A 17,305-nucleotide genomic window follows, 5' to 3' on the forward strand; every position below is an offset into this window, starting at 1 on the left:
CTCAAGGTAAAAAAGAAAATGGGCCTTATAATTGTTTGCATTTTTTCCCAAAAAATTTAACCCTATTTTTCCATTGTCATTTATTTTAATTCTTTGTACGTTATTATATGGCAGCTATACTGCCTGAACCTTCTGGAAATAAGAAATAGTAGACTGGAGCTGTGTCTATTGACTTCTATTCAAAATGTTTCTAGCCAGACTCTGTGACCTGTGAATGAATACTGCAATATACTGAAACATATAAGGATTATTTTCAAATAAAAAATATATGACTGATATAAGAACTTGTTTTAAACAATAGGTGATTTGCAAAAGACACATTCCATGTAAGAAGGCTGCTCTGTATTACATTCATTCTTCAGTATCTGGCACAATTCCAATAAAAAAAATAAAAAGGTCATCAGGATGTAACAGTAAAGTTACATTTTATAAGATGCTATCGCACAGAAAAAACTTTATTTTGTTAAACTTTATATAAATTATATATCTATACAAACATACATATATCTATGAAAAACAATGCAGCACTTCACCAACCAAATCCATGAAAACCCCATAGTTAACCCTTTACTTCATCAGGCCATGTTTACAGAACGTAAGTTGTGTATTAATCACAACTGTTGTTGCCGATGTGCAACTACAGCTGTGATTAATATACAACCCATGTGCGGTGTAGTTAGAGGAAATCCCGGCTGGAGCGTATACACATAGGGGGACATTTAATAAGTCTGACGTTTTTTACGCCGGACTTATAAATGTCCCCACATCTCCGGAGCTACGGAGATTTATGTAGAGGCGGACTGCCTCTACATAAATCCCGTGCGCGTCGGTGTCGCACAGCCGAAAACCTACGCCACCTGAAAGGAGGAGTAGGTTTTCGGCGTATCTTTCAGTTTAAAAAATGATGAAATGCGCAGACTATGAGTCCGCACCCCCTGTCATGCCCCCTCCCCGCCCCCCGGCGTACGCAGCGGAAATAAACGCAAAACGGCCATTTGCAAATAAAACCCTGCGCAAATCGGCACTTTCCGCCGAAAAAAAAATGTACGCCAGTTGATAATGTCCCCCAATGTATATGCTCCATCCAGGATTGATTTGAATAGTGACCATAGAGAACCTGTCAGTTCACACAATGGAGCGTGTGGCAAATTGGGATGCGGGTGCACACGGATGCGCCCGCATCCCAATTCATCAGAAACAATGGCAATTCTATGACTCGGCCGGGTCACAGAACTGACGGTGTCTTACGCCATGTGAACATGGCCTCATGGTGTAAAAAAACAAACGTCTGCATACTTACCTTACCCACTCCCCCAGCTGTCATGTCTTCCTGCTTCCAGTGACATTCTGCTCCTCCACATGTCTCAGAAGTAGGAAGAACAACACAGGAGCAGAAATCAGAAGAAATGACAGCTGCAACCCCTGGAGAATGGGTAAGTTGGTGTTCGTTGTTTTGAGGCATAGGGCCCCATAGGGCCTATGGGGATTCATAGAAATCCTATTTAACATTGATTATGATTTACATGAAGAAAATAGAAAAAAAATGCAGCGCTTCAGATCATCCAATAAGAGGCATGTATCCGTAAACAACATATACAAATACATATATATATATCTAGCGTAGTATTTTCTTATAGCATGTCAGAAGAGTTCCTCAATAAAAGAGACGTCCAGTGAAACTAATTAAAAAAAAAATGACAGGAAGTCAGAGGGTGCGAGAAAGTAATAGAAAAAGTATGCTTACCAATCCTGTACCCCTTAATGCCACTCCTAGGTCCAGCTGACAGCCGCAGGCCTCCTGCAGTTCCTTCAGCTGTAATGTCATGCACCCAGCTGATGGACTGCTGGCTCAGCCAATCAGTGACTGGGGTGTGACATCGCCCCATTCACTGACTGGCTGAGCGGACAATCCATCAGTGGGGCTGTGACATTGAAGCTGGAAGAGCCGGGTACATGACATACCTCTATCATTGGATGTCAGAGAGACCTGGGAGCAGCACTACAGGAACATGGGAAGGGGAAAGTATCATTTGTTTATTATGTTCCCGCACTCCCTGCCTTCCTGTCATTTTGTAGTTTCACAGAACTTCTCACATCTCACATGAAACACAATATTACACAAAAATAAAGAACATGCCTGTAAATGCTAAAAATGGTTACAAATTTGAAAAAAGTTAACTATTCATAACGATTTAAATTAAAAATTTACATTTATAAATTCAAAATTATTTGAAACTTTTGTACATGTCTACACGGTACACAATATTATAAAGATAAAAATGCTGTCCAGTCAGTGAATAATGTTCTTCCTATGAATGGCAATCCTCTATACAAATGAAGCTTTGACTTTCCTTCCTTTCAGTGGCTGGATGGGGCGATGATTTGTTTCCATGCAGCTCAGTTCAGTTCCGTCTGTTTCGGTGGTGTTGAAAAGGCTGCGGAAACGAGATAACTGAAAGAGAATTCTATAATCAGTATTTGACACCTTAAATTTATTTTAATACAAGTTACCTAATATTTAGGACACATCACAGTCAGCGGAAGACTTCCTAGATAAAAATCCTCACCTCCTATGGTCGCTCTGACTGATGCATTTCCCAGTATGCTGGGAGACCGGCCTGCTCATGTATTCTTAATATATGCATAAGTAGGCGCAAGCAACGGAGGCAGCAGGCAGACCGAACTGTGCAAAGGGGGACCGAGGAACTCCAAAGAAGCTAATTTTCATATTTCAACCCAATCAAATTTCTCAAAAATGGCAGGATCTCAAGAGCAGCACTGGATAGAGGAGGTAGGGGGCTGCCAGGAACTGCTGACAGTTTTCCATTAATGCTTTAAAAAAAATGGTGCTAAAAACACACTTTTTTGTGCAAAAGTCTCATTTTTTGGGGTAAACAAGAGCATTGAGGGTATTAAAGGGTTATTTAACAAAAAAAAAAATTCAAATCAACTGGTGCCAGGAAGTGCCAGAGATTTGTAATTTACTTTTATTAAAAAATCTAAAGTTCTCCAGTATTTATCAGCTGCTATATTTCCTGCAGGAAGTGGTATTCTTTCCATTCTGGAGAGCAGAAGAGGTTTTCTATGGGGATTTGCTATTGCTCTTGATAGTTCCTGTCACCAGGGCCAGGACAAAGGGTAGGCCAGGGTAGGCGATGGCCTAGGGCGCCATCTAGTGGTGAGTTATAGGAGGCGCAATTTCAATCTCCAAAAAGAAACAATTTACTACAGTCTCCTGTACTCCTGGTGGCCTCAGAGTGCTGTCCCTCCCTGCTCACCTTCAGCATCCTCATGTGCTCCCACTCTCTCCCCCTCCTGGGCAGACAGTGTGAATATCCCCTCACCCCCAGCAGGATCATTGCTCTGCCCTGAAGATGACCTGCTAGGACCTTTCACTCGGATTACAGAGGCTCCGCCCCCACCATGTGATCTCCTCACTATCTGACTGCTGGAGGCCGTGCCGACTGCTGGGGCTGCTGTCTGGTGAGTTCACTGACTGACTCTCATCATCCTGTAGGTGTAGGGAGGCTGGGAGTGCTGGGAGAGGGGGGTCACCTAGGTCACAGGGCTGCCCCATATAACACTGCCCCATATCCCTGCACTGCTCCTCTATACACAGCACTTCCCATATTGTTCCCCAACCTGAGGGTCACCAGCTGCTCCAAAACTACAGCATTCACAGCATGATAGGAGTCGTAGTCCTGCCACAGCTTGGGACCCACAGGTTGGTGAACACGTGTTTATTATGTACAGGCTAATTCTCCTGACACTGGTGCTTTATATCCTTATTGTATTGGGTCCTTGTACTGGGTCAGGCAGGATCAGTATATGATGTGTATATGTGACTGTGCTGTCATGGTATAGGGGGGGGTGTATGTGGTAGGATCAGTATATGATGTGTATATGGCGCTGTGCTGTCATGGTATAGGGGAGGTGTATGTGGCAGGATCAGTATATGATGTGTATATGGCGCTGTGCTGTCATGGTATAGGGGAGGTGTATGTGGTAGGATCAGTATATGATGTGTATATGGCGCTGTGACTGTGCGGTCATGGTATAGGGGAGGTGTATGTGGCAGGATCAGTATATGATGTGTATATGGTGCTGTGACTGTGCTGTCATGGTATAGGGGAGGTGTATGTGGCAGGATCAGTATATGATGTGTATATGGCGCTGTGCTGTCATGGTATAGGGGAGGTGTATGTGGCAGGATCAGTATATGATGTGTATATGGCGCTGTGCTGTCATGGTATAGGGGAGGTGTATGTGGTAGGATCAGTATATGATGTGTATATGGCGCTGTGCTGTCATGGTATAGGGGAGGTGTATGTGGCAGGATCAGTATATGATGTGTATATGGCGCTGTGACTGTGCTGTCATGGTATAGGGGAGGTGTATGTGGCGGGATCAGTATATGATGTGTATATGGCGCTGTGCTGTCATGGTATAGGGGAGGTGTATGTGGCAGGATCAGTATATGATGTGTATATGGCGCTGTGACTGTGCTGTCATGGTATAGGGGAGGTGTATGTGGCAGGATGAGTATATGATGTGTATATGGCGGTGTGACTGTGCTGTCATGGTATAGGGGAGGTGTATGTGGCAGGATCAGTATATGATGTGTATATGGCGCTGTGACTGTGCTGTCATGGTATAGGGGAGGTGTATGTGGCAGGATCAGTATATGATGTGTATATGTGACTGTGCTGTCATGGTATAGGGAGGTGTATGTGGTAGGATCAGTATATGATGTGTATATGGCGCTGTGACTGTGCGGTCATGGTATAGGGGAGGTGTATGTGGCAGGATCAGTATATGATGTGTATATGGCGCTGTGACTGTGCTGTCATGGTATAGGGGAGGTGTATGTGGCAGGATCAGTATATGATGTGTATATGGCGCTGTGACTGTGCTGTCATGGTATAGGGGAGGTGTATGTGGCAGGATCAGTATATGATGTGTATATGGCGCTGTGCTGTCATGGTATAGGGGAGGTGTATGTGGCAGGATCAGTATATGATGTGTATATGGAGCTGTGCTGCCATGGTATAGGGGAGGTGTATGTGGTAGGATCAGTATATGATGTGTATATGGCGCTGTGCTGTCATGGTATAGGGGAGGTGTATGTGGCAGGATCAGTATATGATGTGTATATGGCGCTGTGACTGTGCTGTCATGGTATAGGGGAGGTGTATGTGGTAGGATCAGTATATGATGTGTATATGGCGCTGTGACTGTGCTGTCATGGTATAGGGGAGGTGTATGTGGCAGGATCAGTATATGATGTGTATATGGCGCTGTGACTGTGCTGTCATGGTATAGGGGAGGTGTATGTGGTAGGATCAGTATATGATGTGTATATGGCGCTGTGCTGTCATGGTATAGGGGAGGTGTATGTGGCAGGATCAGTATATGATGTGTATATGGCGCTGTGACTGTGCTGTCATGGTATAGGGGAGGTGTATGTGGTAGGATCAGTATATGATGTGTATATGGCGCTGTGACTGTGCTGTCATGGTATAGGGGAGGTGTATGTGGCAGGATCAGTATATGATGTGTATATGGCGCTGTGACTGTGCTGTCATGGTATAGGGGAGGTGTATGTGGCAGGATCAGTATATGATGTGTATATGTGACTGTGCTGTCATGGTATAGGGAGGTGTATGTGGTAGGATCAGTATATGATGTGTATATGGCGCTGTGACTGTGCGGTCATGGTATAGGGGAGGTGTATGTGGCAGGATCAGTATATGATGTCTATATGGCGCTGTGACTGTGCTGTCATGGTATAGGGGAGGTGTATGTGGCAGGATCAGTATATGATGTGTATATGGCGCTGTGACTGTGCTGTCATGGTATAGGGGAGGTGTATGTGGCAGGATCAGTATATGATGTGTATATGGCGCTGTGCTGTCATGGTATAGGGGAGGTGTATGTGGCAGGATCAGTATATGATGTGTATATGGAGCTGTGCTGCCATGGTATAGGGGAGGTGTATGTGGTAGGATCAGTATATGATGTGTATATGTGACTGTGCTGTCATGGTATAGGGGAGGTGTATGTGGCAGGATCAGTATATGATGTGTATATGGCGCTGTGCTGTCATGGTATAGGGGAGGTGTATGTGGCAGGATCAGTATATGATGTGTATATGGCGCTGTGACTGTGCTGTCATGGTATAGGGGAGGTGTATGTGGTAGGATCAGTATATGATGTGTATATGGCGCTGTGACTGTGCTGTCATGGTATAGGGGAGGTGTATGTGGCAGGATCAGTATATGATGTGTATATGGCGCTGTGACTGTGCTGTCATGGTATAGGGGAGGTGTATGTGGCAGGATCAGTATATGATGTGTATATGGCGCTGTGACTGTGCGGTCATGGTATAGGGGAGGTGTATGTGGCGGGATCAGTATATGATGTGTATATGGCGCTGTGACTGTGCTGTCATGGTATAGGGGAGGTGTATGTGGTAGGATCAGTATATGATGTGTATATGGCGCTGTGCTGTCATGGTATAGGGGAGGTGTATGTGGTAGGATCAGTATATGATGTGTATATGGCGCTGTGACTGTGCGGTCATGGTATAGGGGAGGTGTATGTGGCAGGATCAGTATATGATGTGTATATGTGACTGTGCTGTCATGGTATAGGGGAGGTGTATGTGGCAGGATCAGTATATGATGTGTATATGGCGCTGTGACTGTGCTGTCATGGTATAGGGGAGGTGTATGTGGTAGGATCAGTATATGATGTGTATATGGCGCTGTGACTGTGCTGTCATGGTATAGGGGAGGTGTATGTGGCAGGATCAGTATATGATGTGTATATGGCGCTGTGACTGTCATGGTATAGGGGAGGTGTATGTGGCAGGATCAGTATATGATGTGTATATGGCGCTGTGACTGTGCTGTCATGGTATAGGGGAGGTGTATGTGGCAGGATCAGTATATGATGTGTATATGGCGCTGTGACTGTGCTGTCATGGTATAGGGGAGGTGTATGTGGTAGGATCAGTATATGATGTGTATATGTGACTGTGCTGTCATGGTATAGGGGAGGTGTATGTGGCAGGATCAGTATATGATGTGTATATGGCGCTGTGACTGTGCTGTCATGGTATAGGGGAGGTGTATGTGGCAGGATCAGTATATGATGTGTATATGGCGCTGTGACTGTGCTGTCATGGTATAGGGGAGGTGTATGTGGCAGGATCAGTATATGATGTGTATATGGCGCTGTGACTGTGCTGTCATGGTATAGGGGAGGTGTATGTGGCAGGATCAGTATATGATGTGTATATGGCGCTGTGACTGTGCTGTCATGGTATAGGGGAGGTGTATGTGGCAGGATCAGTATATGATGTGTATATGGCGCTGTGACTGTGCTGTCATGGTATAGGGTAGGTGTATGTGGCAGGATCAGTATATGATGTGTATATGGCGCTGTGCTGTCATGGTATAGGGGAGGTGTATGTGGCAGGATCAGTATATGATGTGTATATGGCGCTGTGACTGTGCTGTCATGGTATAGGGGAGGTGTATGTGGCAGGATCAGTATATGATGTGTATATGGCGCTGTGACTGTGCTGTCATGGTATAGGGGAGGTGTATGTGGCAGGATCAGTATATGATGTGTATATGGCGCTGTGACTGTGCTGTCATGGTATAGGGGAGGTGTATGTGACAGGATCAGTATATGATGTGTATATGGCGCTGTGACTGTGCGGTCATGGTATAGGGGAGGTGTATGTGGCAGGATCAGTATATGATGTGTATATGGCGCTGTGACTGTGCGGTCATGGTATAGGGGAGGCTCCTGTGCTGCATAATTTTCTCTGTTCCCGAAGTCTGTAACGCCGTATATTCCTGTTATACCTATAGCACAATGTGCGCTATCATTATACCCGAGGGGCCCGGTGTGTCACACCTATATTCTCAGGATGCCATGTGTGACACTACTACATTCAGGTGGCACGGTGTGTTGCAGTCAGGGGGTACAGTATACACGGTCCTGTTACAGTCAGGGGGTACAGTATACACGGTCCTGTTACAGTCAGGGGTATACATGTCCTGTTACAGTCAGGGGGTACAGTATACACGGTCCTGTTACAGTCACGGGGTACAGTATACATGGTCCTGTTACAGTCAGGGGGTACAGTATACACGGTCCTGTTACAGTCACGGGGTACAGTATACACGGTCCTGTTACAGTCAGGGGGTACAGTATACATGGTCCTGTTTCATTCAGGGGGTACAGTATACATGGTCCTGTTACATTCAGGGGGTACAGTATACATATCCTGTTACAGTCAGTGGGTACAGTATACATGGTCCTGTTACACTCAGGGGGTACAGTATACACGGTCCTGTTACAGTCAGGGGTATACATGTCCTGTTACAGTCAGGGGGTACAGTATACACGGTCCTGTTACAGTCACGGGGTACAGTATACATGGTCCTGTTACAGTCAGGGGGTACAGTATACACGGTCTTGTTACAGTCACGGGGTACAGTATACACGGTCCTGTTACAGTCAGGGGGTACATTATACACGGTCCTGTTACAGTCAGGGGTATACATGTCCTGTTACAGTCAGGGGGTGCAGTATACATGGTCCTGTTACAGTCAGGGGGTACAGTATACATGGTCCTGTTACAGTCAGGGGGTACAGTATACATGGTTCTGTTAGATTCAGGGGGTACAGTATACATGGTCCTGTTACAGTCAGTGGGTACAGTATACATGGTCCTGTTACACTCAGGGGGTACAGTATACACGGTCCTGTTACACTCAGGGGGTACAGTATACATGGTCCTGTTACACTCAGGGGGTACAGTATACATGTCCTGTTACATTCAGGGGGTATTGTATACATGTCCTGTTACAGTCAGTGGGTACAGTATACATGGTCCTGTTACACTCAGGGGGTACAGTATACATGGTCCTGTTACACTCACGGGGTACAGTATACAGGGTCCTGTTACATTCAGGGGGTACAGTATACATGTCCTGTTACAGTCAGGGGGTACAGTATACATGGTCCTGTTACATTCAGGGGGTACAGTATACATGTCCTGTTACAGTCAGGGGGTACAGTATACATGGTCCTGTTACAATCAGGGGGTACAGTATACATGGTCCTGTTACATTCAGGGGGTACAGTATACATGGTCCTGTTACATTCAGGGGGTACAGTATACATGGTCCTGTTACATTCAGGGGGTACAGTATACATGTCCTGTTACAGTCAGGGGGTACAGTATACATGGTCCTGTTACATTCAGGGGGTACAGTATACATGGTCCTGTTACATTCAGGGGGTACAGTATACATGGTCCTGTTACATTCAGGGGGTACAGTATACATGGTCCTGTTACATTCAGGGGGTACAGTATACACGCGCCATTTGTCTTCTCTGCCTAGGGCACCAAAACTCCTTGTCCCGGCCCTGCCTGTCACATACAGAGTTGGCAGCAGAGAGCACTGCGTCAGACTGGAAAGAATACACCACTTCCTGTAGGACATACAGCAGCTGATAAGTACTGGAAGACTTGAGATTTTTTAATAGAAGAAAATTACAAATTTACTCTGCTGTATGGATTCATTTGGTGATTTATGATTGTGTAAACAGATCTGAAGCCTAATAAGTAGAGAAGGAAGCATTTTTCTCCAATAACATACTACAGAAGGTCTTTTAGTCTCTTGTTCGTAATGACAGGTACACTACAATGCAGCAGTTTACATATATGTGTTTTGAGAAACCTGGGTGACAAAATAAAATCCGTCCATACCTGTCTAGAACTGACTGTTATTGGTTCTCTTAACACCATCCATATCACACTCTCCAGCAGTGGGGGAACGGTAAGTGATCCTGGGTAAGTCCAAAAGTCTTTGCAGTCTGGGAGTAGACATGATGGATCAAAATTTGTGAAGGGAGACTGTTTGCCCTATAATAAAAAAATATAATAAGCATATGTCTTCTTTCAGTTACCAAGCAAAATATATAAGTAGAAATAGTATATTTTTGACAATTTTCCTGCCATTTCCACTTGTGTGTTGCAAATCAGTGATTCCCAACCATGGTGTTGTGGTAATCAACTGGGAGTAATGATGCATTTTCTTTGAGCAGCCTCTAGGGATGCCCTGCTCACTTCAACGTTCCACCTTTTCACTGTAAGGGCCCGTTCACACTGAGCAAAACAGGCAGAAATTCTGAGCGGAACCCGCACCACGGACTCCACTCGGAATCCCACCTGCCTCACTGTCTCAATGTGAGGTGCCCGAGACATTGCATTGAGACGGTAAGGCAGCTGAGATTCCCAGCGGAGTCTGAGCAGAGTCCGTGGTCGGGGTTATACTCGGAATTTGCGCCTGTTTTGCTCAGTGTGAATGGGCCCTGAGCATAGTGAGCGAGTTAAATAATAAAGTGAACAGGGTGGAGAACTGGAGCTTTCAGCATCCTTCTCCCCTATTCATTCTCTCCTCGCTGCAGGCACTTCATGCATATTATGTTTGTTTTTGTTGGGCCACAGCAGGGGGCAATATTATCTATTGGAGGTGCAAAGAGGGGGCCATATTACTACTGGGGTGCACAGCAGGGGTCGTTATTGCTATGGGGGGCACAGCAGGGGGAATCATTACTATTGAGGCACAGCAGGTGACATAATTACTATGATGGGCACAGCAGGGGGGAAAGGGAAGGAAGTTGCTGGAAAAGTGCGGAGCCTAAGATGTTTGCCTGGCAGGTCCTGAAGAAATGAATTGTAACTGGAAGAAATCGCCATGTTGGTCTGGGCAAGATGGCACCTCATATAAACCTCTATATTGAACAACCACCAAGCCACCATATTTTGGCTTATCGGAGATAGCAAAGAGGTTAAAAAGTTACTACTCACATTTACCACTACCTATTTTACTATGAGATCACATAAATTTTTATTATTCTCTTGTTTTCTTTATTTTTTTTATAAGCACAGGCTGTTTCTGACTAACTGGCAGCATATTTTTCAAGGAAGCAACATTCGGTCCTTTCAATAAGCCTGACCTCTCAGTTTCAGGAACTATAAAAATTATAGTATTTTCTTTGCTCTTTTGTATCTATTTTTAGATTTAGCATCCATATAAACTGTTAGCACTGTATGAAACATTCATAAGCTAATTATTAGTATTCAAGTAGTCAATTGATCATTTACAATGGTACGTTACATAACTGAAATGTACTACTGGTACCTTAAAGTTGATGTCATCTAAAGCATTTGTTATTCTTTCTAGGTTTTTGTTATGTTCTCCAATCTGAAAATATAAGAAGAGGTTATTCTAGTATGCATTTCAGAAATGGTAAAATACATACCATGTTTCCCCAAAAAGAAGACAGTGTCTCATATTAATTGCTCCCAAAGATGTGCTAGGTCTTATTTTCACCACAGCATACTCTTACAGCACAGCAGGGACAGAGCACAGTATGGCGGCAGGCGACGGAATAACGGGACAATGGGGACGGCAGCAGGCAACTGGCCTCTTGAAGCTTTGCCTGCAGATTTAAAAGTGATGGCCAAGGAAGGGAACATCAAGGTTGGTGGCAAGTGACGGTCTTTATGGCCTGCATGCAGCTGCTCTGCAATGAATGGTGAAGATAGGGGACAGTCAGGGCCGCTTCTGCCATGAGGCGGAATGAGGATTCCGCCTCAGGCGGCAGATTCTGGGGTCCCTTTAGGGGCGGCAACTTCTGCCCTGCAACTTCGGCTGCACAGGTCAGTTGTCCCCCCTTTCCGCATCCCTAGAAGCTGCGGCTCTGCAGCTTCTAGGGATGCACTGCCGTCAGACTCAGGGCCCTCGGTGACAGGAGGAGAAGACGCAACACTGTAATCCTCTCCCCTATACTGTACGGCATCCGCTGGGTGACAGGCCCCTCCCCCAGGCCAGGTCACAATGCTGTACAACAGAGAGCGTGTACGGCACTGTGACCTGGCTTGGGGGAGGGGCCTGTCACCCAGCGGATGCCGTACAGTATAGGGGAGAGGATTACAGTGTGGCGTCTTCTCCTCCTGTCACTGAGGGAAAGGAGAAGCGGTGGATCCTGGTCCGGATGGTGAGGAGCATGTGGGGACCTTCAGGTTTTGCCGGGACTGTTCTAATTCTGACGAGACAGCCCCGGCAAAACCATGTGCGGGAAGCTCCGCCCCCTGTCGAGCACGAGTGATGAGCAGGGAGAGGAGTCCCTGGAAGACTAGAGAGTCCGTACTGGTGAGGTGAGTATGGCTCCAGAAACAAACAGAAGCCCAGCCACTTAGTGGCACCTACCCCGGCAAACGGACAGTGGCATGGACAGGAACTGTGTTACTTCTGTGCACACCTGCTGACAGCTCCCCCAGCCAGCACACACAAAGCTGCCGAAATATACAGGCTCTGTTAGGAATCCCTGAGGTGGGCACTGTCAGGGCTGGTATTAGGGAGAAGGTCATGACAACTCTGTCACCTAATGTACATTAATGCATTTTTCACCAATTTGCGCAAAATCGACGCAACATTATTGCGATTTTGCACAAATTCAGCAGACTGCAATAATTTAGAGGAGGTGCAAGAGCTGAGTATTAGGCAGTCTGAGACCTATACTATTAGGGGGTCTCTAACACTTGGCTCCCCATATGTCACCACCACTAAGACTTGTACAGTAGAAAACCACGGCACTCGTTTTTTCATGCAAGAATAAGTGAGGGTTTTATTTAACAATGTGATACAAGGTATTTACTCCGACCATAGACAGAAAGTACATGAGATAAGACCAACAATGTATTGTGCAACGTTTCGGTCTGACCAGGACCTTCCTCAGGCCATAGGGTCTCTATAAAGAACAGATATGAAATAAGTACAAATAGTACATGGTAACAATGGGGGTAAAACCACAGTATCATAGGTGCAGGGTATATAAAACCTTCAACTTCCCATCCCAGCCCATTTCCACAACATGGGTCACACCATCGCACAACTTCGCTTCCAGGTACTAGAACACATCAAACAACCTAGGAGAGGGGGCAATAGGGTGGAACTTCTCAACAGAAGGGAAGCCTACTGGATTCATACACTCCAAACCATTGAACCTCAAGGCCTCAACAGAGCGTATGATAGAGTATACAGCATATAACTATTCCTGACGTATACCACAGACCTTATATGCATGTGACGCAACTGTTACCTTGTCCTTATGCCATGTATATATGTTTCCTAACCCCATTGTAACTTTTTCTCCTGGGGGTCTTTCTGCTCTATGTATACGTAGTACTTTTGCCTTTTGATTCTTAATGCATATTTTTCTTCCCCTTAGGGCTAAGTCACCCCAAGGAACATGTACAGTTAGACATCATGGTAACTATGGTAACCTGCGTCATGCATGTCATTCTCCTATCATGCTCTCTCTATTCTCTCTCCACTCTCTCTCTCTCTGCCCACTCTCCTCCTCCTAACATTTATTTGATTCCTTTGATTTCATTTTTCCCTTTCCCTTCCCTCATTTCCATTCCTTTTCTTTACCCCTTTATTGTCACAGATTCTCCTTCATCCCCTGCTACCTTTACATTATGTGCTTCCCCATACCTACATTATCTATTCAACTCTGCCCTTTCTGTTTGCCCACACTATATACACATGGCTGACAACGCGCATGCGCGGCATGACGTGACTCCGGCCGTCACGTGACCGGCTTCTCTAGATCACATGACTTCGCTTCTCCAGCCTTCGGATATGACGCCATACGGCATGACTTTGCTCCAGCCGTCACGTGACTAGCCTCCCCAGTATCACGTGACTCCGCCTCTCCCGCCCCGGATATGACGCCACACGTCACGTGCCCCGCTTGTACGTGACCATGTGACCTCGCCCGCTCCCCATTTAAAGGACAACTCCCGCGGGACCCCCCCCCCCCCCCAAAAAAAACACAGACACACACAGACACCATACTCACCATCCCTCCGGTGACGATCGCCACTCCATTCGCCCGCCGTCCGCCTCACCGTCACCGCCGTCCAGCGATGTCTCTGACTTCCGGGTCCTGGGGGTGGAAAAGGCTGCCAGTGGCAGCCTTTTCATTGGCTGGAGCGCATCACATGGCTTCCAGCAACCTCAGCCAATCAGGGCTGAGCAAGCTGGAAGCCATGTGATGCGCTCCAGCCAATGAAAAGGCTGCTGGTGCGCATGTGCACCAGCAGCCTTTTCCGTCCCATTCACTCTCTATGAAGACGCCGAGGAGGAAGAAGACCCGGACCGCCCCCCGGCTCTGACGTCGTCACCAGATGCCGCCCAGGAGAAGAGGACCGTGACGATCGTAATAGGTAATGTATATATTCTTTAACTTCCAGGCGGGGGGTCGGGGGTCCGAAAGTGGGGGAAGGGGGCCAGACCGGGTATTTAACCACATTACAAAGTTATATAACTTTGTAATGTGTGTTAAATAAGCTAAAAAAAATTTCGTGGGAGTTGTCCTTTAAGCACGGCTGGCGGCGCCCTACACACAGTCTACCGACCCTTCTCCCTCTTACATATAGCACATGAGGTAAGCATGAGTCCCTATGCAGTATTACACCATTACTCGGCTTTTCTCTCTAGAAATTGCTCCTCTTTTTAGCCTACTATGCTTCTGATATTCCTATCTCTCTCTCTCCCCCTGATGCCTCCCTTCTACTTCCACCCCCTCTGCTCCTCCTTTTTCCACCCCTATACTCCACTATATTGCTGCCCTATAGACTGCATGTCATTGATTTGGCCACTAGATGGCACCATGTAACAATTGTGTATAGCCAGCCCACTAGCTCCATACTTAGCTGTCTCCACCAGCTCATTTAGTTCGCAGCTTCCCCTCTTCTGCATCTGTATATATGTACATAGTTCCTTAGTATATTGCGTGTATATTTATTTATTGATTTTTTTTTCCCCCTTTTTATATACCCTGCACCTATGATACTGTGGTTTTACCCCCATTGTTACCATGTACTATTTGTACTTATTTCATATCTGTTCTTTATAGAGACCCTATGGCCTGAGGAAGGTCCTGGTCGGACCGAAACGTTACACAATACATTGTTGGTCTCATCTCATGTACTTTCTGTCTATCGTCGGAGTAAATACCTTGTATCACATTGTTAAATAAAACCCTCACTTATTCTTGCATGAAAAAAACAGTGCCGTGGTTATCTACTGTACAAGATTGAAGGTTGAAGAACCCAGTTACCACTGAGCACCGGTTCTACAATTTAAGGCAGAGGTGTGCAGCACTGATCCTATACACACCACCACTAAGACTGGCACTAATACATGTTAGGGTAGGTTCACACTGAGTAAAACAGGCGGAATTCCGCGGTGGAACATTCTGCCGCGGAATACCGCCTGCTTCAGTGTGTCATAGCATCTCAATGGGAGAGCGCGCACTCCTCCGCGGCTGCCGCTCTCCACACAAAGAAGTGACATGTTACCTCTTCGAGCAAAGAGCGATGGCTGCGAAGGAGCGCGCACTCTTCCATAGACAGGCTATGGGACAATGAGACAGGCGGGATTCTGCGGCGGAGAGTTCCACCGCGGAATTCCGCCTGTTATACTCAGTGTGAACATACCCTTAGTGTATGCACTTCTGTTATACAGTTCTGTATGCACTGTTGGTATGTAGTCATATATGCAATGTTTACTGCTGGTATATAGTTGTGTTTGCAGTGGAAGGGGCGCAGTTTAAATTTTCGCCTCAGGCAGCATAGAACCTAGAATCGGCCCTGGGGACAATGGTGGATGGCTCAAAAGAATCACAGATGCCCACCCTGGAGTTCTGTTCAGCAGGCATGCTTCCAAACAAAAACTTTGCTAGGTCTTACTTTCGGGTTAGGCCTTATATTTAGCAATTCAGCAAAACCTCTACTAGATCTTATTTTCGGGGAAACAGGGTATGTTAATATGTAGAGCACAAATGTAGTGACAAATGATTTTAACATGTTGGCAAGGAGTGCGGATACAAAAAACCTTTTCTCTTTTATTAAAGGGGTTATCCAGCACTACAAAAACATGGCCACTTTTTCCCCTCTCTTGTCTCCAGATTGGGTGGGGTTTGGGACTCAGTTCTATTCAAGTAAATGGAGCTTAATTGCAAACCACGCCTGAACTGAAGACAAGAGAGGGGGAAAAGTGGCCATGTTTTTGTAGCGCTGGATAACTTCTTTAAACACAAAAAGCTACAGGAGCTACAGGTGTTATAGCTCAAAAAGACCAAATGCAATCTGTCACATAAGTAGTACAATATCACATACGGTAACATTAAGGAGGTTCTATACAGATATTAAAAAGGAGCCCAAAAGCTTCAAGATCTGTCTTGGTATGTGTCACGGCCGCGGCGGCGTCCCATGCTCCGGGCCGCCGCCGCGACCTCCCCCCATCTCATGCAGCTGCCGGGGTCCCGGTGCAGGGACCCGGCGCTGCTACATGTTTGGCCCCGGGGGGCGCCTTACCTGGTCCCGCTCCTGCCTCCGTCTGTGCCGGCCGGCGCGCGCGTCCCCGCCTCCTAGGGCGCGCGCGCGCCGGCTGTCTCAGATTTAAAGGGCCAGTCCGCACCTAATTGGCCAGTTGCACCAATCACTCCCTATTTATTCCAGCCCTGCCCCACTACAGGTGTTGGAGCCTCTACATGCTTCCCATAGCGTTTGGCCCAGCTCCCTGTTGTTCCTGATTCCCGTCCGTTACCTGGTTCCTAGTCCCTGTTCCTGATTCCTATCCGCCACCTTGTCCCTAGTCCTTGTTCCTGGTTCCTGTTCCCCTGCATCACCGTTGCTCCTGTGTATAGCCTGTCACCTGCGGTCACGTCCACTGGCCTCGGCAGCACCATCTCCTGCCTACTGCTCCTGCCACGCCTCGCCTGCCGTCACCAGCAACCAAGCCTGCCGCAGCAAGTCCATCCCGCCTTGCGGCTGGCTCTGGTGAAAACCAGCGGCCCCTTAGACTCCGCTCCCTGGGGAGGTTAGTGCCATCGCTGGTGACGGTCCAGTGGATCCACTAGTCCAGGCGTTACAGTATGAGAGATGAAAAGTCCCCAGAAAGGTTTATAACTATAATTCTTACCTTTACAAATATTCCAAAAACACCTAAGCCGTCTGGCTTATAAGCGGCCTCCACGAAGCTTGCATATTTTTCTGAGTTCCAGTGGACAATGTGAAGCTGAAACAAAGGTATCAATCAAAAACAGTATAATTAATGTTCAATTCTCAATGCTTATCTTATGCTAACTGCAAAAAAAAAATCACATGGCAACTGCACTACATGAGTAGGTGCAGTGGCTT

The 17,305-nt window shown here is 46.5% G+C and overlaps 1 protein-coding gene across 3 annotated transcripts in view; it reads right to left on the bottom strand.

Annotated features, from left to right (window-relative positions):
* Positions 1-229: 229 nt before the first annotated feature.
* The window catches only part of LOC138783132 (carbonic anhydrase 13-like), a 51,855-nt gene continuing 34,779 nt past the window's right edge, over positions 230-17,305 (bottom strand). For all 3 annotated transcript variants that reach the window (XM_069957418.1, XM_069957417.1, XM_069957419.1), the window contains 4 exons: positions 17,088-17,183; positions 11,232-11,294; positions 9,794-9,949; positions 230-2,452 (listed from right to left, as the gene is read on the bottom strand). In XM_069957418.1, the coding sequence (XP_069813519.1) occupies positions 2,327-2,452; positions 9,794-9,949; positions 11,232-11,294; positions 17,088-17,183 (441 nt within the window). In that variant the 3' untranslated portion in view covers positions 230-2,326. The remainder of the gene's footprint in view (positions 2,453-9,793; positions 9,950-11,231; positions 11,295-17,087; positions 17,184-17,305) is intronic.

The sequence above is a fragment of the Dendropsophus ebraccatus genome, chromosome 2, assembly GCF_027789765.1.
Source record: "Dendropsophus ebraccatus isolate aDenEbr1 chromosome 2, aDenEbr1.pat, whole genome shotgun sequence".
Lineage (NCBI taxonomy): Eukaryota > Metazoa > Chordata > Amphibia > Anura > Hylidae > Dendropsophus > Dendropsophus ebraccatus.